At 56.7% G+C, this 21,465-nt stretch overlaps 1 protein-coding gene across 7 annotated transcripts in view; it reads right to left on the bottom strand.

Moving 5' to 3' along the window:
* The window catches only part of RNF123 (ring finger protein 123), a 35,105-nt gene that overhangs the window by 1,699 nt on the left and 11,941 nt on the right, over positions 1 to 21,465 (bottom strand). For 3 of the 7 annotated variants that reach the window (XM_033207532.1, XM_033207502.1, XM_033207482.1), the window contains exons 13-35: positions 21,178 to 21,360; positions 20,966 to 21,058; positions 20,821 to 20,894; positions 19,918 to 20,035; positions 19,618 to 19,717; positions 19,382 to 19,443; positions 19,122 to 19,193; positions 18,774 to 18,894; positions 18,019 to 18,120; positions 16,474 to 16,598; positions 16,066 to 16,264; positions 15,569 to 15,714; positions 15,181 to 15,264; positions 14,350 to 14,457; positions 7,226 to 7,403; positions 6,292 to 6,366; positions 6,053 to 6,140; positions 5,879 to 5,966; positions 5,702 to 5,786; positions 4,155 to 4,294; positions 3,859 to 4,047; positions 3,673 to 3,748; positions 3,358 to 3,442 (exon numbers count right to left, since the gene is read on the bottom strand). In XM_033207532.1, coding sequence (XP_033063423.1) covers positions 3,358 to 3,442; positions 3,673 to 3,748; positions 3,859 to 4,047; positions 4,155 to 4,294; positions 5,702 to 5,786; positions 5,879 to 5,966; positions 6,053 to 6,140; positions 6,292 to 6,366; positions 7,226 to 7,403; positions 14,350 to 14,457; positions 15,181 to 15,264; positions 15,569 to 15,714; positions 16,066 to 16,264; positions 16,474 to 16,598; positions 18,019 to 18,120; positions 18,774 to 18,894; positions 19,122 to 19,193; positions 19,382 to 19,443; positions 19,618 to 19,717; positions 19,918 to 20,035; positions 20,821 to 20,894; positions 20,966 to 21,058; positions 21,178 to 21,360 — 2,591 coding nt within the window. Of the gene's footprint in view, positions 1 to 1,162; positions 1,468 to 3,357; positions 3,443 to 3,672; positions 3,749 to 3,858; positions 4,048 to 4,154; positions 4,295 to 5,701; positions 5,787 to 5,878; positions 5,967 to 6,052; positions 6,141 to 6,291; positions 6,367 to 7,225; positions 7,404 to 14,349; positions 14,458 to 15,180; positions 15,265 to 15,568; positions 15,715 to 16,065; positions 16,265 to 16,473; positions 16,599 to 18,018; positions 18,121 to 18,773; positions 18,895 to 19,121; positions 19,194 to 19,381; positions 19,444 to 19,617; positions 19,718 to 19,917; positions 20,036 to 20,820; positions 20,895 to 20,965; positions 21,059 to 21,177; positions 21,361 to 21,465 lie in introns of all 7 variants that reach the window. The other 4 variants (XR_004436178.1, XM_033207491.1, XM_033207511.1 and 1 more) reach the window with 4 other exon arrangements.

Raw genomic sequence — 21,465 nt, 5'->3', positions numbered from 1 at the left:
TGCCAGCCAAAGGCAGACTGGGGTTTTGGGGTTGGGCTCACTCCTCATCTGGCGGTCATGCGGGGCCATTGGGCACTAGGGGATGCAGCCGCCCCGCCTCCTCAAACGGGAGCCAATAGGAGCCTGGGCCCCGCCCCTGGGGGAGTATTTAGGAGCCGATCAGGAACTCGCCTGGAGAGGGCTAGGGAAGCCAAAGGCAGCACGGAGAGGAGTGCGGCCCCGCCTCACAACCTGGGAACCGGAGAGTAGGGGCCGTCAGCCAGCCAGAACCCGCCGTGCCTCCTCGGCAAGGGCCATCCGGTGTCACCCATGTCGCACTAGAGCAGAAGTGGGTGAGTCCTGGAACTGCGACCTGCACAGAGCTGCTCTGTCCTGTCCCTGGTGGTCGCCGCCATGACCTGGTTGATGCTGCTGGGGGCACTGCTCTGCATGCTGCGCGTTGGGTTAGGCACCCCGGACTCCGAGGGTTTCCCGCCCCGTACGCCCCACAACTGCCCCCACAAATGTATCTGCGCTGCCGACCTGCTAAGCTGCACTGGCCTAGGGCTGCAGGATGTGCCGGCCGAGTTACCTGCCGCTACTGCGGACCTCGACTTGAGCCACAACGCGCTCCAGCGCCTGCGCCCCGGCTGGTTGGCGCCCCTCTTCCAGCTGCGCGCCCTGCATCTAGGCCACAACGAACTAGAAGCGCTGGGTCGCGGCGTCTTCGCCAACGCCAGTGGCCTGAGGCTGCTCGATCTATCATCTAACGCTTTGCGGGCGCTTGGCCGCCACGACCTCGACGGGCTGGGGGCGCTGGAGAAGCTGCTTCTGTTCAATAACCGCTTGGTGCACTTGGACAAGCATGCCTTCCACGGCCTGAGCGCGCTCAGCCATCTCTACCTGGGCTGCAATGAACTTGCCTCGTTCTCTTTCGACCATCTGCACGGTCTGAGCGCCACCCACCTGCTTACTCTGGACCTCTCCTCCAACCGGCTGGGACACATCTCTATACCTGAGCTGGCCGCGCTGCCGGCCTTCCTCAAGAACGGCCTCTACTTGCACAACAACCCATTGCCCTGCGACTGCCGCCTCTACCACCTGCTACAGCGCTGGCACCAACGGGGCCTGAGCGCCGTGCGCGATTTTGCGCGCGAGTACATATGCTTGGCCTTCAAGGTACCCGCGTCCCGTGTGCGCTTCTTCCAGCACAGCCACGTCTTTGAGAACTGCTCGTCGGCCCCAGCTCTTGGCCTAGAGCGGCCGGAAGAGCACCTGCACGCGCTGGTGGGTCGGTCCTTAAGGCTTTACTGCAACACCAGCGTCCCGGCCATGCACATTGCCTGGGTTTCGCCGCAGCAGGAGCTTCTCAGGGCACCAGGATCCCGCGATGGCAGCATCGCTGTGCTGGCCGACGGCAGCTTGGCCATAGGCAACGTGCAGGAGCAGCATGCCGGACTCTTCGTGTGCCTGGCCACTGGGCCCCGCCTGCACCACAACCAGACGCACGAGTACAACGTGAGCGTGCACTTCCCACGCCCAGAGCCCGAAGCTTTCAACACAGGCTTCACCACACTGCTGGGCTGCGCTGTGGGCCTGGTGCTCGTGCTGCTCTACCTGTTCGCCCCACCCTGCTGCTGCTGCCGCCGTGCCTGCCGCTGCCGCCGCTGGCCCCGAACACCCAGCCCGCTCCACGAGCCGAGCGCACAGTCCTCAGTACTCAGCACCACACCGCCAAACGCACCCAGCCGCAAGGCCAGCGTCCACAAGCATGTAGTCTTTCTGGAGCCAGGCCGGAGGGGCCTCAATGGCCGCGTGCAGCTGGCAGTAGCTGAGGAATTTGATCTCTGCAACCCTGGAGGCTTGCAGCTCAAGGCTGGCTCTGAGTCCGCTAGCTCCATAGGCTCTGAGGGTCCCATGACGACCTAGACTGCCCAGGGCCCCCACCCTCTTGCTGCTCGCCCTGCTGTCTGCTTTGGTCCAGAGAACTGGCAGATGCTGGTGGGAAGCACTGTGCCTGGCCCCCCAGCTTCCTGTATGGGCCTCGAAACACAATGGGCCTTCTCATTCACTGGTACAGACAGGGGTTGTAGTCCCCAACCTGCCTTCTGCTCTGCCCCTGCACAGGACCCAAAGGCCCCAGGCCCTGCAAGGTATGCTAGTGCCTGCTTTCCCGGGGACTTCCTAGTGCCCAAATGCCCTGTGAGGCTGAGAGACCCAGGCCCCTGTGGCTTTCAACACAGCACAGCCGTGGAAGTAGCTGTGTTCTTCTACAGCCTGTGGAAGAACCCCTGTAGCAGAGCCCCCTGTCCACCCTCAGGGGCCGAGGCAGCTCTCGAGGAGTGGTGCTGAAGAGCTGACGCAGGGTCATCTCCCCTTCCCAAGGGGGTGGGAGAGAGTGGGCCCACAGGGAAAAGACGACGGCTCTGAAGGAAGATGTCGCCCACACCCCAGGACAGAAAGAGGAAACAAGCCCGCCCTCTGGTGAAATGGGACTCCCTCCCAACTGCCTGAAAGCTTCACAGATTCACGCAGAGTCCGGTGGGCAGGCACTAGGCAGGAAAGGCTCCTTAAGAGACTCCTGGGGGTGCTGGCCTAAGCCCCAGTCAGAGGCCCTGCTCTCTCTGACCCGGGGCATCCAGCTGTTGTTCTGAAGGCAGAGCCCATTCTGTGGGCTCACAAGACACAGTGAAGGGGATCATGGCCTGCGCCCCTGCTTTTCAGCAGTAAAAAGCCCAAAAAGCCTGGAGAGTATGGCCAAGTTGGGAGGGCCGAGCCAGAACTCCATGTCCCTCGAGAGCAGGGGCCTCTTAAGGGCTGGCACTGGTCTCAGCCTAATGGCTGAGGCGGTGCCCTGGCTTCACATGCATCTCACTGCTCCCACTGCAGGGGGGCAGGGAATGGGTGTCTGGGAGCCCTTCATGTGTAGGGCTGAGCTGGGGGCCCCCATGGCCATCCTGGACCCCACTGCTCCAGAGTTTCTTAATAAAGGCAGCACGTGCTTATTGCTGGAGCCTTTGCAGACAATGGCGGTCCTGTGTGTGTTCAGCTCTCCCGGTGGCCTAGCCCTGTCCACCACAATATGGCACACCTTCCGGCGTCCTGCCTCCCATGCCCGGCCTGAGGCATGGCCACAAACCAGTGGCTTTGTGGGCCAGGGCCACCTGTCCTGCTGGGGTCCCAGATTCTCCTACTTAAAGAAGCTCCCTCTGACCCCTATTTAGGCTGTTCAGACCTCACTACCTTCCCTCTGCCTCAAAACCTGATACTGAGGTCCATTTTCCAGATGAGGAAACTGAGGTACCAGGAGGCCCTGTCCAGCCCCTTCTCACCAGACACACCCAGCTCCCACAGGGGCCCACGGTCCCAAACACTTACTCTGAGGCTGGGCCACGAACCAGGAGCTGCACCAGGATGCCCGTCACTGCCACCAGAATGGGGTAGTGGTCCACGCTCTCTAGGCCTGAGGGGAAGGGGAGGAAGGACATGAGCCACCCACACGCTCCTGCTGCAAGGACTCCGGGCCTGACACGGTCCACTCTGCCCACTGCCCTCCCTACAGAAGGGTGAGCCAAGGCTGCAGAGGGCCAAGCCTGGCTGTCTGGGGGCAGAATGTGGAATCGGGCATCACTGTTCCTAGCAGAGGAACCAAGGCCTGTAGTGTGTTGGGGTGCAGGGCATCTAGGTCCTCACCAGGCAGCCGTAGGGTGACCACACGATCAAACAGGTTTCTCTCAGCTGTCACTCGGTTCAGCACCTGGTTTAGCAGCTGTGAGGGGAGCAGGAGCCCATTGGTGGATGGGGAGCGCCATCCACCCCATCCGGAATGATGAATGGGGCATTCCGAGGGTCCCACCCTTGTTGCCCAGATGGCCACACCTGTGCAAGACGCCGCAGCAGCATCTCGGAGGTAGGCCGGGTCCAGTCAAGGAATATCTCAGGCACCAGTGTGATAGTCATCTCCAAGACACGCAGCAGGCTGACTGAGAGGTCAAAGCAGGTGGCACATACCTTGAGCTGCCGGCTGTCCACAAAGTTCCGCTCCAGGCGCTCAGCAGCCTGCTGGATCTGATCCATCAACACGTGGACATGCAGCGGTCAGCACCTGGCTCTAGCCCGGGACCAGGCCTCGTCCCCTGCACCACCCTAACCCACGATGCCCCACCATAGCCCACCTCCTGGATCATGCCAATGAATTCAGAGAAGGCCCAGTTGAGCTGATTGAGGACGCTGTTGAGGAAGCTGGGTGCCACATCAGGACCCTGCTGCAGGAGGTCCGCCATGTGCTGCTGCAGCAGGGTGGAGGGGCAGGGCTCTGCAGGGGGACAGGAGGTGGCATCATCAGGGACTCCACTGCAGTGGCCTCTGCCTGTTTGCCCCTGTCCTCGCCCATTGAGACTTTGGTATAAGGACAGAAGGACGGCTCCCTAGGAATGTTCAGGTCATGAAAGCAGGGGACAGGGTGACAGCTGCCTTGGAGTTAGGAAGGACAGAATCTGTCCCCTCCTTCTAGTAGGCAAACCCCAGGCTGCAGTTGTTTCCAGCTCCGACACCACACCATCCACCCCAGGCCTGGATCAGCCACACAGCCAGAGCCTGACCCTCAGCAAGTTCTGGGTCACATAACCTTCAGATAGGGTCAGACCTAGACAGGGCAGCTTAGACGCTTCCCCACCAGCACCAAGGCCAGCTCCTCCAAGAGCCTACTCTGAGCCCTGCTGCAAACCTGCTGTCCTCTACTGTCCTCGGCTGCCCTTGGCCTGGCCTTGGCATATGGCCGAGGTGGTGGGCGCCAAGTCTGGGCTGGTAGGCAGCAGTAACCGGAGCCCTCAGTTGCAACTGGCCCGACGCACCTCCCCACCAGCTTGATGCAAATCAATAGTTCCCGCAGCAGCAGGACGGGCCTGGCCCCACTGCTGCTCTCCACTTGCAGCTCAGTTCCACCCTGGAGGCAGGACCACAGCAACTGGCAAGGACTTGCTGTGTGACTTAGCACAAGACACTCAGCCTCTCTGGGGACACCCTTCAGATCAAAACACTGCCCACAAGGGCAGAAACAGACTACATGAGCCAAGAAGAGCCACCACGAAGGGTGAAGACAGTGTGTGGTAGGTACTCTGCAAGGGCCAGGCCTAGGGTAAAATCCTCGGGCTCATGAGACTTTGCTGGACTCTGGAGAGAGGGCACAGCCTCTGCTCCCAACTAAATGTCCCTTCCTCCAGGGACCCCCATGAATACCCTCTGGGCACCTGGCCAACCTCCAATCTGTGCTCCCACGGGACTCAGGTGTCCAAGGCCTAAGCCAAGGCCAGGGTCTGGCACCAGCAGATAGCAAAAAAGAAGCAGAAGGACATGGTGCTGGGACAAGGCTGGAGGTCAGGGAGCTAGCTTCGAGGGCAAGGGACAGAGTGTTCAGTCTGCATGAGCTGCGGCAGGCCAGGAAGATGGTGCCGCCTCTCACCATGACCTATGTAGAGCGTCCAGGCCAAAGGGCACATGTAGGACTGTGGGCAAGGTGGGGGAGGGGGAGTCCCAGCCCGAGCGTCCTTGGGCTGGAAGGAAGCAGGGGAAGTGGAAACCCCAGGGGACAGGTAGGGAGTCTGGGACCCAATAGGGGAACCAGAGAGGGGCTGGAAGAAGTGGAGAGTCTGAAAGAACCCATGGGTAGGGGGTAAGCACCCCTGCCTGCACTGCCCAGGACTCTGCCAACCCAGATACTCACTCTGGAGGCTGGGCAAATTGGCATCCTCAAGTTTGGTTTTCAGCAGATGTGGCAGCCGTGTATAGCGGTACCCGAAGCCACAGCCCTGTGGAGGTGGGGGTCAGTGCTCAGGTCAATGGGACAGGGCACCCTCTCCCTTCTGCCAGTCTCAGCCACCTCCCCTTGAGTCAGGCTTACCCTCCAGAGCCGCACCAGGATCCAGTTGGTCTGGGCCCAGGGCCGCTGCTCATAGGGTGCCAGGAGGTTCCTCACCATGGCGATACGCCTGTGAGGGCAAGGAGGGGAGAGACATGGGGTGAGGCTGGGCACGGTGCTCGTGGCCAGGGTGTATGCCCCCCAGGCCCCACTTACTGCTCCTCAGGGATTCGCTCCACAGCCCGCAGGGAGTGTGGGTAGCACACGTAGCTGGCCAGGGCCTGCATCAGTGAGTCTCGGATGTCTGCGGGGAGACGCCGTGCCTCAGTAGGGGCTTTGCATGAGCCCTGGACCCATGTCTCATGCCCACCTGGCCAAGTTTTTCACAGAAGAAAGCCGACCAGAGGGGTGCCATCCCATCCCCTTCCTCCTGTACCCTCTGTAGGGCCCCTCACCAGTGCCCACAATGCGTGTGTCGGCAAAGTGTTTGGCGAGAATGGCAGCCAGGCGGGTCAGAGTCTCTTCATAGCCTGCAAGGGTGGGAAGTGAGATGTGTTGGCTAGGAGTGGGGGCTCCAGAGGCAGGCATGTCAGCAGGTTGGGTGGGTTTGGGTAGCAGGCTCTACAGCTGGCTCCCAAGGCCAGCCTGGACCCAGGCTGGCATCCGGGGACATCAGGCAAGGCATTCACTGGTGGCTGTGGAGGGGCTAAGGCATAGGCTCACTGTGAGGGGATGACAGGCCCTGGCAGGAGCCCTGACCTGGGCTCAAACCCATCTCAGCACACACACCTGATGAGCAGTCAAAGTTCCTTGGGCACCCACAGTTTTGTCTTTGAAGACAAAGCCTGCACCGAGGCCTGGGGCTAGGCAGAGGGTGGGCTAGGGGCTATGACAGCTCACTGCCTGATCCAGACATACACAGTACAGCCCAGCCTGGAATCAGCGGGCTGCGAGAAGCCCAGGTTCGGATGTGGACCCTAGCAGCGTCCACCCCCTGCTGTGATTTACCAAGACAAATCATTCTGCCCCTGACCAACTGCCACGCTTTGTGACCAGTGCCAGGGAGTCAGGGTGCAGGGCCAGCTGGCTGCTGGACCACAGCTGTTGCTCATAGCACTAGGAAGGAAGTGAAAGCCAAGGGGTCTCCACCCACTGTGTTCCATCTTGTCTGTTTTCCTTTGCCAGGGAGCTGTTGGCTCTGTGGCTGCAGGTCCCAGGGCAGGGTGCAAACATTTGTTTGCTGCAGGGTGAACCACAGAGGAAGCTCCTCCCCTCCCTGCCCCCCATGGATGTGTGTTGCTGGGCCACAGAGGTCTCAGACCAGGGCTCCTAGGGCTCACACTAGAGACCCCTTTTCTGCTTCTGCCCCAGCCTGAATGGTTCCATCACCTGGGAGCTCCTCCATGCTGTGCACGGGACCAAAGTAATTCTTGAGAGCACTGTAGCTGTTGATGGCCACGCTCAGGTAGAACTCGGGCATGAAGGCAAAGAGAGACCCTGTGCGATCACCGTGCTCAATGGTCTGCAGGCAGACGCGCAGCAGCCAGTAGATGTCCAGCATCTTCTCCTGCAGGAGGCACATAGGGTGCTGCTGGGTTGTGCACCAGTGGGGTCTTGGGCTCATGTCCTGGCCTGGGGATCAGGAAAGGCCTCCCCAGGCCTATGACAGCACAACTGAGACCTGGATTTCAGGAAGCATGAGCAGTGGCTCAAGCAGGGCAATCGAGTCCTCAGCAGGCAAGAGGGACGCACTCAGTCTGGAGGGCGTATTATTGCAACCCAGCCAGAACTCTGGTCAGCATATTCGTAAGCAAGTTTTTTTTTTTTTTTTTTTGAGATGGAGTCGCCCAGGCTGGAGTGTAGTGATGCCATCTCGGCTCACTGGAACCTCTGCCTCCCAAGTTCAAGGGATTGTCTTGCCTCAGCCTCCCAAGTAGCTGGGACTACAGGTATGTGATACCACACCCGGCTAATTTTTGCATGTTTAGTAGAGATGGGGTTTTGCCACGTAGGCCAGGCTGGTCTTGAACTTCTGACCTCAGGTGATTCACCTGCCTCAGCCCGTAAGCAAGTTTTAGGCAAGAGGGTGCTGTGACCGGAAGTCTGTGTTGAAAAGTGGAGTACAAGATGCGTGCAGGGCCCAGGAGAGCTGGCGATGGTAAGCAGGCAGGCAGAAATTTGATCTGGAGTGCAAAGAAGGTGGTGGGAAGGCAGGGGGCAGTGTGACTGGCGGACCAGAGGTCACAGGAAACAGACAAAACCTGCTGAGGGCCCTGCTCTCCACAAGGTGGTTTCCACAGAGTCCATGTCAGGGTCTCACAAAAGAGCCCAGGCAAGAATGTGGCCTCAGGCCCCAGCCCAGACCCACAGCACCTGTGTGTCTTGGAGTGCGGTCGGAGCATCTGGGCTTCACACCAGCTCTCTGATGTGCCCTAAAACCCAAGGAGCTTAGGAGAAGATGTAAGCAAGAGGTTAGGGGGTGGGCCTGGGCGCAAACCTAGGCAACGATGATCCTGCTGCTACAGAAGGCTAGGGAAGATTGGGTCTGGCGAGGGGATGGCAATGGCCCCATGAGAGCTAAGGCATCAATGCAAGGGAGATGGAAATGTGCCGGCTGGATTGAGATGGGGGCAGACAGAGACCCTGGTGAGACTATTTCAGAGATGGGGAAGAGCCTGTGCTAGAGGGAGATGAAGGGGAAGATGAAGCAGCTAAGACAGAGAAAGAAGGAGACAGCATAACTTTTGGGCACATGTAGAGTCAAGGCTGGAGTACAGTAGCACAATCACAGTTCACTGTAACCTGGAACTCCTGAGCTCATGTGATCCTCCTGCCTCAGCCTCCAGAGTAGCTGGGACTACAGGTATGTGATACCATGCCCGGCTAATTTTTGTATTTTTAGTAGAGATGGGGTTTTGCCATGTTGGCCAGGCTGGTCTTGAACTCCTGACCTCAGAGTACCTGGGACTACAGGTATGCATCGCCATGCCCTGCTAATCGATTTTTTTTTTTTTTTTGTAAAGATGGGTTGCCCAGGCTGCTCATGAACTCCTGGCTTCAAGCGATCCTCACGTTTCAGCCTCCCAAAGAGCTGGTTTACAAGAGTGAATCTTTCCATTAATAATGGGATTAGAAAGACACAGGTGAGTTAGTGCTGACGATGCAGAGAATGAAGGCAGTTCAACATAATAAAGACCATGTGAAAAGCCTCCATCTAACATCACACTCAATGGCAACAGACTATAATCTCTCCCTCCCTCAGACCAAGAACAAGACAAGTGTGCCACTTTCTCTACTTCTGCTCAGCACACTCCTGGAAATCCCAGCCACAGTAACTAAGCATGAAAAAGAAAGGAAACCACACTGGAAAGGATAAAGTAAAATTATCTCTGTTCACAGACATGATTTTATAAGTAGAAAATCCTAAAAATACACACACACGAAAAAAACCCCAACTAGGATTAATAAATAAATTCAGCAAAATTATAGGATACGGTCAGGTGCGGTGGCTCAAGCCTGTAATCCTAGCACTTTGGGAGGCCGAGGCGGGCAGATCACCTGAGGTCAGGAGTTCAAGATCAGCCTGGCCAACATGGTGAAACCCCATCTCTACTAAAAATACAAAAATTAGCCGTGGGCAGTGGCGGGCATCTGTAATCCCAGCTACTCAGGAGGCTGAGGCAGGAGACTTGCTTGAACCCAGGAGGCAGAGGCTGCAGTGAGCTGAGATTGTGCCATTGCGCCACTGCACTCCAGCACGGATGACAGAGACACTGTCTAAAAAAAAAAAAAAAAAAATTGTAGGATACAAAATCACTATGCAAAACGAACAAACCTGCAAAGTAATCAAGAAAACAATCCCATTTACAATAGCATCAAAAAAAGAATAAAATACACTGGAATAAACTTAACCAAGGAAGCAAAAGACTTGAAGCTATCTTGAAAACTACAAAACGCTGCTAAAAGAAATTAAAGATCTAAATAAATGGAAAGCCATCCTGTGTTCATGAACTGTTAACATTGTTAAGATGTCAATACCACTCAAAGGAATCTATATATTCATGCAATCCCTATCAAAAGCCCAGTGGTATTTTCTGCAGAAACAGAAATACTCATCTAAAAATTAATATGGAATTTCAAAGGACCTCAAATAGACAAAACAATCTTGAAAAACAACCAAGTTAAAAAAAATAAAAAAGAAAAACAACAAAGTTGGAGGTCTCACTTCCTGATTTCAAAACTTACAGCAGGCTGGGCGTGGTGGCTCATACCTGCAATCCCAGCACTTTGGGAGGCCGAGGCAGGCGGATCACCTGTGGTCAAGAGTTTGAGACCAGCCTGACCAACAAGGTGAAACCCCATATCTACTAAAAACACAAAAATTAGCTGGGTGTGGTGGCGCATGCCTATAGTCCCAGCTACCTGGGAGGCAGAGGTTGCAGTGAGCCAAAATCTTGCCACTGCACTCCAGCCTGAGCCACAGAGCGAGACTCCCAAACAAAACAAACAAACAAAAACGATATGCAAATGGCTAATAAGTGCATATAAAGGTACTATTTGCTATAATATCACTAATCATTAGGAAAATGCAGAACCACAATGAGGTACCATATCCTACCCATTAGGATTTACTATTAAAAAAGTAGAAACTGCCAGATGTGGTGGCTCATGCCTATAATCCCAGCACTTTAGGAGGCCGACGCAGGAGGATTCCTTGAACCCAGGAGTTTGACAACTGGGCAACATAGTGAGACCCTGTCTCTACCAAGAAAAAAACAGGGCAGAAAACAACAAGTGTTAGTAAGGATATGTATGGAGAAATTGGAACCCTCGTGCACTACTGGTGAGAATGTAACAGGCACAGCCACTGTAGAAACAATATGGTAGTTTCCAAAAAATTAAAAAGCAGAATTGGCTAGGCATGGCGGCTCATGCCTGTAATCCCAGCACTTTGGGAGGCTGAGGCAGGCGGATCACCTGAGGTCAGGAGTTCAAGATCAGCCTGACCAACATAGTGAAACCCCATCTCTACAAAAAATACAAAAATTGCCAGGCGCAGTGGCTCATGCCTGTAACCCCAGCACTTTGGGAGGCTGAGGCTGTCAAATCACCTGAGGTCGGGAGTTCAAGACCAGCCTGATCAACATTAAGAAACCCCATCTCTACTAAAAAAAAATACAAAATTAGCCAGGCATGGTGGCGCATGCCTGTAATCCCAGCTACTCAGGAGGCTGAGGCAGGAGAATCACTTGAACCTGGGAGGGAGAGGCTGCCATGAGCCGAGATCGCGCCATTGCACTCCAGCCTGGGCAACAAGAGCAAAACTCCACCTCAAAAAAAAGAAAAAAAAAAATAAAAAATGGCCGGGCGCAGTGGCTCAAGTCTGTAATTCCAGCACTTTGGGAGGCCGAGACGGGCGGATCACGAGGTCAGGAGAGCAAGACCATCCTGGCTAACACGGTGAAACCCCGTCTCTACTAAAAAATACAAAAATCTAGCCAGGCGAGGTGGCGGGTGCCTGTAGTCCCAGCTACTTGGGAGGCTGAGGCAGGAGAATGGCGTAAACCCGGGAGGCGGAGCTTGCAGTGAGCTGAGATCCGGCCACTGCACTCCAGCCTGGGCGACAGAGCGAGACTCCGTCTCAAAAAAATAAAATAAAGCCGGGCGCGGTGGCTCAAGCCTGTAATCCTAGCACTTTGGGAGGCTGAGACGGGCGGATCACGAGGTCAGGAGATCGAGACCATCCTGGCTAATACGGTGAAACCCCGTCTCTACTAAAAAAATACAAAAAACTAGCCGGGCGATGAGGCGGGCGCCTGTAGTCCCAGCTACTCGGGAGGCTGAGACAGGAGAATGGCGTGAACCCGGGAGGCGGAGCTTGCAGTGAGCTGAGAGCCGGCCACTGCACTCCAGCCTGGGCGGCAGAGCAAGACTCCGTCTCAAAAAAAAAAAATAAAATAAAATAAAATAAAATAAAATAAAATAAAATAAATAAATAAATAAATAAAAAATTAGCCGAGCATTGTGGTGCGTGCCTGTAGTCCCAGCTACTCGGGAGGCTGAGGCAGGAGAACACCTGAACCCAGGATGTCAGCTGAGCTCGCACCATTGCACTCCAGCCTGGGCGACAGAGTGAGACTCCATCTCAAAAAAATAAAATAAAGGGGCGCGGTGGCTCAAGCCTGTAATCCTAGCACTTTGGGAGGCTGAGACGGGCGGATCACGAGGTCAGGAGATCGAGACCATCCTGGCTAATACGGTGAAACCCCGTCTCTACTAAAAAAAACAAAAAATAGCCGGGCGAGGAGGCAGGCGCCTGTAGTCCCAGCTACTCGGGAGGCTGAGACAGGAGAATGGCGTGAACCCGGGAGGCGGAGCTTGCAGTGAGCTGAGAGCCGGCCACTGCACTCCAGCCTGGGCGGCAGAGCAAGACTCCGTCTCAAAAAAAAAAAAAAAAAAAAAAAAAAATAAAATAAAATAAAATAAAATAAATAAATAAATAAATAAATAAAAAATTAGCCGAGCATTGTGGTGCGTGCCTGTAGTCCCAGCTACTCGGGAGGCTGAGGCAGGAGAACACCTGAACCCAGGATGTCAGCTGAGCTCGCACCATTGCACTCCAGCCTGGGCGACAGAGTGAGACTCCATCTCAAAAAAAATAAAAAATAAAAATAAAAAACAGAATTACCACGTGATACAGCAATTCCACTTCTGGATATGTAACCAAAAGAATTGAAATTAGGGTCTTAAAGAGATCCTTGCACACCCATGTTCATTACAGCATTATTCACAGTAGCCCAAAGTAGAAGCAACTCAAGCGTCCATCAACAAAGGACTGGATACACGAAATGTGGTGTCCATACAATGGAATATTATTCAGCCTGGAAAATGAAGAAATTCTGACACATGCTATAACACGAATGAAGCTTGAGGATATTATGCTAAAGCCAGACACAAAAAAACGAATAGTGTATGATTCTCCCTAGATGAGGTGCTTAGGATAGTCAAATTCAGAGACAGAAAGTAGGATGGTGGTTGCCAGGGGCTGGGGAGGGGAGAACAGGAGGTTTTGTTTAACGGGCACAGAGTATCAGTTTTGCAAGATGAAATGAGTCTGGAGATTGGCTGTACAACAATGTAAACAGACTTAAAAATGGCTATCATGGGTGGCCGGGCACGATGGCGCATGCCTGTAACTCCAGTACTTTGGGAGGCCGAGGTGGGAGGATCACACGAGGCCAGGAGTTCGAGACCAGCCATGCCAACATAGCGAAACCCTGTCTCTACTAAAAAATACAAAAATTAGCCAGGCGCGGTGGCACGCCTATAATCCAGGAGAACTGCTTGAACCCAGGAGACGGAGGTTGCAGTGAGCCAAGATCATGCCATTGCACTCCAGCCTGGGCAACAGGGTGAGAGTCTGTCTCAAAAAAAAAAAAAAAAAAAAAAAAAAAGCTAAGATGGTAAATGTTATGTCACACATATTTTAGCACAACTAAAAAAAGGCAGAGAGATGAGAGGGAGAGGGTCTTGAGAAGACAGTGTGGGAGAGGGCAGCCAAACTTCTGAGGGAGGTGGGCAGGCAGGAAATCTCAGGACAGAAGGGAGAGAAAGTTTTCGGCATGGGGCAGTAAGCACAGTCATCCAGGGTAGCAAGAGAGTCGGGAGTGGGAAAAAAGTGGAGGTGGTTTGGGTTTTGGGGAGGAACCATGAGAATAAACGGCAAGCAGAGATGATAGAAATGGGGACCCCAAAGGCCTCGATCACCCAGTCATGCAGGGGTACATCCAAGAAGACAGCAGATACGCTGAACTGGGCACCTTAAGAGATCCTCAGGGTACTCACTGGTGGGGGAAGAGATGCCAGGAGAGGCAGGGAGAGGAAACAAGTCCAGAGGGTCTGAGGCCTGGGGGTAAAACTTCAGTCACAGCAGGAGTGCCCCATCCATCCATCTGTCCATCCATGTATCTGACCAGGCTGAGTGCCTTGGGAGGGCAGAGGCTCGTCTTTCTGATTTATTAATGTGTGTGTGTCCCTAGTGTCCAGGATGGCACCTGGCACACACCAGGTTTTGGGTGCATGTTATTGAATGAATGAGCAAGTGAATGAGCGAGTGAGTAGAGAACTAGCTAATGGCCTTGGGTGGTAATGAGTCAGACAGAGGCAGACACAGAGGGTGGGGTGTGGCTCCGGGAAAGACTGCAGAGCCCCTGATGCACTGGGAGAGAAGGAGGGGAGCCAAGAAACTGGGAGCGGGTGGGAGCAGGGGAGGCCGACAGATAGAGCTTGTTCCTCGAAGGACAGGTCTATGAGGCGTACTGGAGGTCCAGAAACAGTGCTTCCTCAGTCCACAGGACATGAGGGGTACAAGGGACATGGCATGGGGTGATGGAGTCTGAAGTGGGAAGGGACATGTGTGTGCCAGAGGCCCGCGAGGGCAGGGGCATCAAGGGCCCTGGCACAACCTGGCCAGACAGTGAGGTCGGGGAGGGGCAGCTGCAATACTGGCTCACCTGGGAGTAGACAGTGGCGTGGACCCAGGCAAGACGGCGGCTTAGGTGGTCCAGCTTTTCTGAGAAAACCTTCTGGCTCTTCGTCAGCTCTGCAAGGATGTCCTTCCTCTGCCACCCAAGGGGAAAGGAGGACAATCAAGACATGGCCCCATGCCCACGTCCACCCTGACCCTGCAGGCAGCCTAGGAAGGGCCCTCTAGTGCCTGGAGCAGGCAAGAGATTGGGCTCCATTTTTCAAAACTTCTTCTGCCACTGACCCTCTGGTGACCCTGAGCCAGCCTCAGAACAGGGCCATGGTGGTCCCCTCATGACATAGAAGTGAGGCCCAGCTGGGGGTCTGTGAGCCCCTGGCCAGAGCACCCAGGGACCTGATATCAGAACCACTGCTCCCCAGCTGCCAGGCCCAGGGATCTGCTAACAAGTGGGGGTGGGTGGGAGCTGTCAAGGAAGCTCAGCCTAGACACACTGGGCCCCACCTTCCTAGGCCAGGGCAGCTACAGCAGAGGGCTCCGGAGGGTGCAGCGGAGCCAGGCCCCGCTTCCTGCTGACTCTGCAAGTGGCCAAGGAAGCACTCAGGGTCAATGCATAATTTATGAGGAGACTGGGTGTGCTTCAGCACTTATTGGGCCCAGGGGGTGGGGGGTACCTAGGCACAGGCCACACTGGTGATAAGTGCCAGGCCTTGCTGCCAGCCCCACTCTCACTGGTGTGCTATGGCCAGGGTTAGGGTGGGGATGAGAACTACCAGGGCAGCCCCCAGAACCAGACTTCATCTGTGATTACTCATACGAGTAAGCAAGCTGCCCCCCACCTAGACTATGTGGGCCTTACCCGCTTGGGGCACCGGCGGAGCTTGTCCTCTGTGTCCCTCAGTGCCATAGCGTATTCACTGACATCATCGGAGACACCCACCATCTACACAGCATGGGACCACGTGTCCAGAGTGCCCCTTGGGCACTTCATCCAGGCTTCCTCAGACCCAGTGTGGACCCCAGCCCCACCATGGTCCCAACCTGAGGCCCAGGGCGGTCCCATTCCCACAACAGTCAGCAGGTCAGACTGAGGCAGCAGGAGCAGAAATCAGCCTCACTGAGGCATATGCCCCCATGCACGGTCTTGCACAGGCAGCCCTGCAGGCCCATGTGTGCACAGGCATGCACACACACCACCAAACACACACAACACCCCCCACCCAATGCGGGGTCCAAGAGTGCACGACCTTGCCTAGCTGCTGGTGTACGCTGAGGTTGTACATCATGACTGCCCCATCTAGGACTTCCAGCAGCGAGTTCTCGGTGAGGGGCTGCTCAGGCTCCTCGGGGGGCCGCCCCAGCAGCAAGCCCTCGTTCCAGTGGCTGCCTTCAACTGGGGAGTCGGGGAGGGCAAGGTCAAGGGTAGGGCCATCCCGGCTCTCCTGGGCCTGCCTCACAGCAGGAGAGGAAATTGTCTCTCCCATTCCTGTGCCCAAGGAGGGACCCGCAGGGAGCCCATGGGGGCATGGGGGTGGGGGTGGGGTACAGGGCAAGGCCTGCGGTACCAGGACCTATTTCTGTGGCACTGATCTCCTGCCCTCAGAGTGTGATTCCTGCACTCCTGGGATGCTGCCAGGCCACAGGGCTGGGAGGGCAGGGGGTGTATTTTGGCTTTGCCTGGGGCGGGGATTGTACACTGTCGAAGGGTCCTTTGAGGACCGGCCTGACCCCACCCAGCACCTACTGTCCTCACGGGTCCTCTGCTCCACGCTCAGTGTGCGGACCTTCACTTTCTCCGAGGTGCTCAGAGGCCGCCGTGGGGTCATGAGGCTCACAGCCGCTGTGCTGAGGAAGCGGTTGGCTCGGCCCAAAGTTGGAGAACTGAGCCAGCTGGGCCGGGGCAGGGGCAGTGGCCCCCCAACAGCCAGGGCCTGCATGGGGCGCTGCAGTGAAGAAAGGAGGCCAGGACCAGGGCTGACTCAGGGTTCCCTTGGCCGGCGGGGCTAGAGAATCATGAGGGAGGGTCCATGCCTCCACCCACAGCGAGGGACCAGCTTGGTGAGAAACCCCTTGCCTGCATGGAGTGGGAGGTGGCCCTGGATGAGACCCCTGCCCACAAGATACAGGTAAAGCCCAACACAAATCCCACCACCTGCAGCCACTGCGGCACCTGGGCCATAGCTGGAGCTGGCTCCTCATCCTCGTCTAGGTCATCCATGGTGGTTGACTGGAGCTCCAGTGGGTCGATCACAATGTTGGCTTTGGAAGCAAGGTCATCTGGGAGGAAGAGGAGGGTTCTCAGGCCAGTGGTGGTACAAAAGGCCACAGTGGAAGTGCCCAGGATGGTAAGAGAGCCCAGCACACTGGGCAGGAGGCCTTGCACAGCCCTGTTTAGCACCATTTCTGCCCCTCACCCCTCTGCCTGCTCCACCCAGCCTTCACTCTGCATCTCAAGGGTCTAGCCGCCACTCAGTAGCAGGAGGCCTTCCCCATCACACCCTTCTTTTTCATTTATTTTCAAATTGACTTTCTTTTTTTTGAGACGGAGTCTTGCTCTGCCGCCCAGGTTGGAGGTGCAGTGGCGCCATCTCGGCTCACTGCAAGCTCTGCATCCCGGGTTCACGCCATTCTCCTGCCTCAGCCTCCCAGGTAGCTGGGACTACAGGCGCCCGCCACCATGCCTGGCTAATTTTTTGTATTTTTTTTTAATTAGAGACAGGGTTTCACCATGTTAGCCAGGATGTTCTCGATCTCCTGACCTCGTGATCTGCCCGCCTCGGCCTCCCAAAGTGCTGGGATTACAGGCGTGAGTCACTGTGCCCAGCCCAAATTGACTTTCTTTATTCTACATAGATGTAAGCCCATCATGCCCTTCCTGCCAGTCCCCAGTTTTGTTTCCCAGGACCTCCTGCTCTCCAGGGCCTCCCCTACTCTGACTACTCAATAAACAAAAGGAGATGCCAGGGCTGCTTCATTCTGGGCACTCCCAGTGGGAGCCAAGCCTCATCCCAGGCTCATCCCCACCTCCACGCTGACAACTGACCCCGCCTTTGCTGCCTCCAACCCAGGCCTTGCTCCCCGCTAAACGTGCTGTGTCCAACACAGAATTTCTCATCTCCACCACCTCCTGCAGCTGCTCTCCCTGATGGAGCCCCATCCACATAACCTCTGGCAGGAAGCCTGGGATCATCCTGACTCCTCTCCTCCACCTGTGCCCTCTCCTACCTCCCTGGGGCAGGCCCTTATCTCCTGTGTGTGGACACCTGACCTCCCTTGTCTCTCAGCCCCTACACTCCGGTGTCCACACTGCGGCAGCCAGAGAGGTTCTGACAGCACAGACACACTCTCATGCCTGGCTCAGGGCCTTGCTTTCGCTGTGCCCTCAGCCCTGCACCAGAGCAGCTTGTGCTCATCCCTGAAGGCAGCTCCGGCAGCACCTGCACACCCCAACCACACCTCACCAAGATCCCTGGTCCCCTGCCAGGCACGCCTGACCCCTATGGCATGGATGCTGGAGGGAAAGAGAAGCTGCCCAGATGCGGGGCAGGTGGATCAGTATCTCCCAGCCTGAGTGGGTGGAGAGACTCGGGCACCCTCTGGTGGCCACAGGATGGCTCAGCATCCACAGCTGAGCAGGCTCAGGGACAGTCTCCCACCTGGCCCCAGACCTGTTCTCAACCCACAGGACTGCACACACCTTTGAGGGTCTTCCGCAGGTGCGAGAGGAGGCCCCCCAGACGCTGCAGGTCAAAGTAGTCCACCTTGCCATTATAGAAGACCTGGGGAGGGATGTAGGCCTCTGCGAGGAGTTGAGGAGGCCAGACCAGTGGTCAGTGCCCAGCAGGAAGACCCTCCCCACAGCCCTCCCCTCCAATCTGGCCTAGCACAGCCTGGGAATTCTGGCTTGGCCACCCACCCACCCAGGCAGACAGAGGAACCAGAGCCCAGACCTCCCCTACCTCCTCCCCACCCCTGCCATTTCAGGTCAGAGCCAGCAGCTGCATAACTTGGGGTCATGGGGGTACTCATGGCAGCTGTTCACTTGGGAGAAGCAGAGAGGCCCAGTCTCAGCCCTGTGGGATATCCCCCAATCCAGGGCAGGTAAGGCTCCCACTGACCCTTGGGGATTCAAACACAGGGCCCCCCCAGCACCCACCCAAGGCAGCCCTATAAAGGACACACAGAGAAATGGGGGGCGAGGACCAAAGAAAAGAGCCCATAACGGTAAGAGCCCGTGGGACAGTCAGAGCTAACACGGGATCGGCAGGCCTGGGGTGCAGGGCTCTTGCTGCCCCAGTGGAGAAGCCCCCTGTGGCTGGGTAGGACTCAACCAGGCAGGATGCTGGGGACAGCTCCCCACAGCCCCCAGCCTCAGCTCAGCACTAACATTAGGGGCTACCTTACGCCTGGCTCTGTCTAGCCTCACTGACCTGGGGCCCCAGTGCCACTCACCCTCACTGAAGGAAGCGTGGGGATTGGAAGCCTTGTATTCATCCCAATAGTAGCGCAGGGCAGAGATCAACCGGTGTAAGAAGCAGACCATATACTCAGGGGGGCAGAGCATGGGCATGTTCTGTGGGCACCAGGCATGAAACATGCATTAGTACCAGCCCAGAGCCTCGCTCATTCCTCATCCAAGGTCCTGCCCGAGGGTCAAGGGTTTAGCAGGGAGGGAAAAGCAGCAGAGAAAAGCTTGGGGCTAGGCAGGGACAAGGCAGTCCGAGAGGCACCAGGTGCTGAGGGCGTGGCCTGTGTAGTGCAGCCAGGGGTCCACAGTGGGCTGGCCTGGAGGACACCTACCCCCCGGCCACTGGCGTTCTCCTGCAGAAACTTGCGAAACTTGGTCAGGAAGATGTACCTAGAAGCTTCGCCCTTTGAGGGAGGGAAAAGTGAGGCTGTGCTGAGCTGAGAATGCAGGCCCAGCCTGGGCTGGCTCAGTGATGCACCTTCCCCCAGCCCCTGCCATGGGAACCAAAGCCAGTTCCCACCCTCTGGGTCTTAAGGCCCAGTGCAGCATCCTCCACCACAGGGCCCCACCCAGGGCTCTGGGAGTCGCTCACCCCATTGTCATCTTTATTGTCCAGCAGCAGCTTCAGGATTTGGACCTGTAGTTCTTCCACCACTGGAGGTAAAATGAGGAACATGGCCCTCAGGCTCATGGGTGGATGGGGAGCAGGTTTGGGCCAGGGCTCCACCACCAGGGTTCCCCGAGTCCCACCTAGACATGGGCACCTCCAAGCACCCTCACGTGCATACACACACCTCCCACCCTACCCTGTGCCCAAAGCAGGCCGACCTTCGATGCGCTTCCTGAGCCGCTGGCAGCCCCGTTCATAGGCTCGCCGCCGCAGCCGCTCCTCTGCGGTCTCCTCCTTCATCTCCGTGCTCTCTTTGCCCTAGGCAGGGGTAGCAGGTGGAAGACAGCAGGGTCACCCGGGACCTAGCCAGGCCTCGTTCACTCAGAACACCCACACCCCATCCCCAGGGCTCCAGGGACCAGGGCCAGTGAAAAGGTCTCAGGCTAGGTGCCTGGTGGCCAGGTGCCCAGGCCAGCCCTCACCATGACCTCTGCTCATCCCACTTGGGGTGCACCCACCTCCCTACTGGAGCGGTGGGGCCACCAGGTGGTGGGAATGAGCTCCTGCAGGCCGGCCTCCTCCACACGCAGGGGGCTCTTGATGTAAAAGAAGACGACGGAGCGGAGCACGTCGAAGCTGGCGGGTGTCAAGGCAAGGCTCTGCTTGCCCAAGGGCACTCTGCACACCCTCAAGAGTCCTCCCCAGGAGTCCATCCCTGGATGTGCCTACCGCAGCTCTCCCACCACCACAGGGGCATGCTGCTGCTATGTGTCTGACCCCCAGGGCATGCTCCCTGACAAAAAGCTGTGGCAGTTAAGCCCACCAGGTCCAGTACAAAGCAGGTGCACAATAAGGGCTCGTCACAGGAACACATGACTGTCGGACAAGCTGGAGAGAGGGCCTGGGGGCCTTTTCTCAGGCCCCAACTCTGACCTCTGTGTCTTCCAGCTTTGTATCTGCCCCCTGGAGGCTGGAAGACCCCAGACCAAGAAAACGGCTATGAGCTCAGGCTTCCCAGTCAGGGGCTCAAAGCTATGCTCTCTCACTCACTCACGCAGATCTCAACAATTCTGGGAAGCAGGAAGAGCTGCCTCCTTAAAGATCTTGCAGGAATCCCCAGTGTGGAACATGAACAAAAGTGCTGGGCTGTGGCTGAAGAGGGCAGGCCCTGTGGCCCCTCCCACACCTCCACATAGCCCGAGCCTGCAGTCATTCGAAACCCCCTGGCTAGGATGGCCGGCCAGGCTCAGTCCTTTGCTCTCTCGTCCCTGCTCTGAAGAGAAAGTGCCACATGTTGGGCAGCTCTGGTCCTCCTGATCCTCCCAGGGGACCCCTGGCCTGATGGACACTCCCCTTCCTGGCCTCTGCTGAATCCAGAGGGCACCCCATGTCTGGCCTGCCTGGCAGCAAGGAAAGGATACAGAACGTTGCTAAGCAGAAACTTGCGGGACTTCTCATGCCTCAGGATGGCGATAGTGAGCTGCAGGTAATGGATCTGTGGAGAGGGGGTGTTCAGAGTGGACAGGCGAGTCCCAGGGGAATCAGGGCAGGGGCAGGGGCTCCCACCTGTAGGCCCAGGTCTGGGACGATGGGCGAGAACCGGTACAGCCGAAGCAGGGACATCATCAACTGCTTGAGGCAATCTTGTACCTCGTAGTCCTGGGGGAACAGATGCCAAGGCAGCCATGATTGGGGCCTTTTCCAAGATTCTCCCTGTATTTTCCCGACCCCAGTGAAGATTGACTGCCAGGCCTGAGGCCTGAGGTCAGGAGCCTCACCTCCATGAAGAGCCACAAGAGGTCCAGGACCTGGTGCACCACGGACTGTGCCTGTGCGGGTGTGCCCTTCTCCACGACGCCCAGCAGGAAGTTCATGAGCACAGCCTCCACCAGGTACACCTTGCGCTGCACCAAGGCCAGGCACTGGTGAGGCAGCAGCTTTCCACTCTGGTCAAGGCACCCCTGCCCTGGCACATGGCCGAGGCAGAAGCCTCAGGCACAGAGTCTTGAGCCACTTCAGCAACACCAAACATAGGTGAGCCCTTCCAGGGTCTGACTCAGGGATAA

Source organism: Trachypithecus francoisi, unplaced genomic scaffold, assembly GCF_009764315.1.
Source record: "Trachypithecus francoisi isolate TF-2019V2 unplaced genomic scaffold, Tfra_2.0 Lachesis_group0, whole genome shotgun sequence".
Lineage (NCBI taxonomy): Eukaryota > Metazoa > Chordata > Mammalia > Primates > Cercopithecidae > Trachypithecus > Trachypithecus francoisi.
This window is presented reverse-complemented; position numbering and strand designations above follow the sequence as displayed.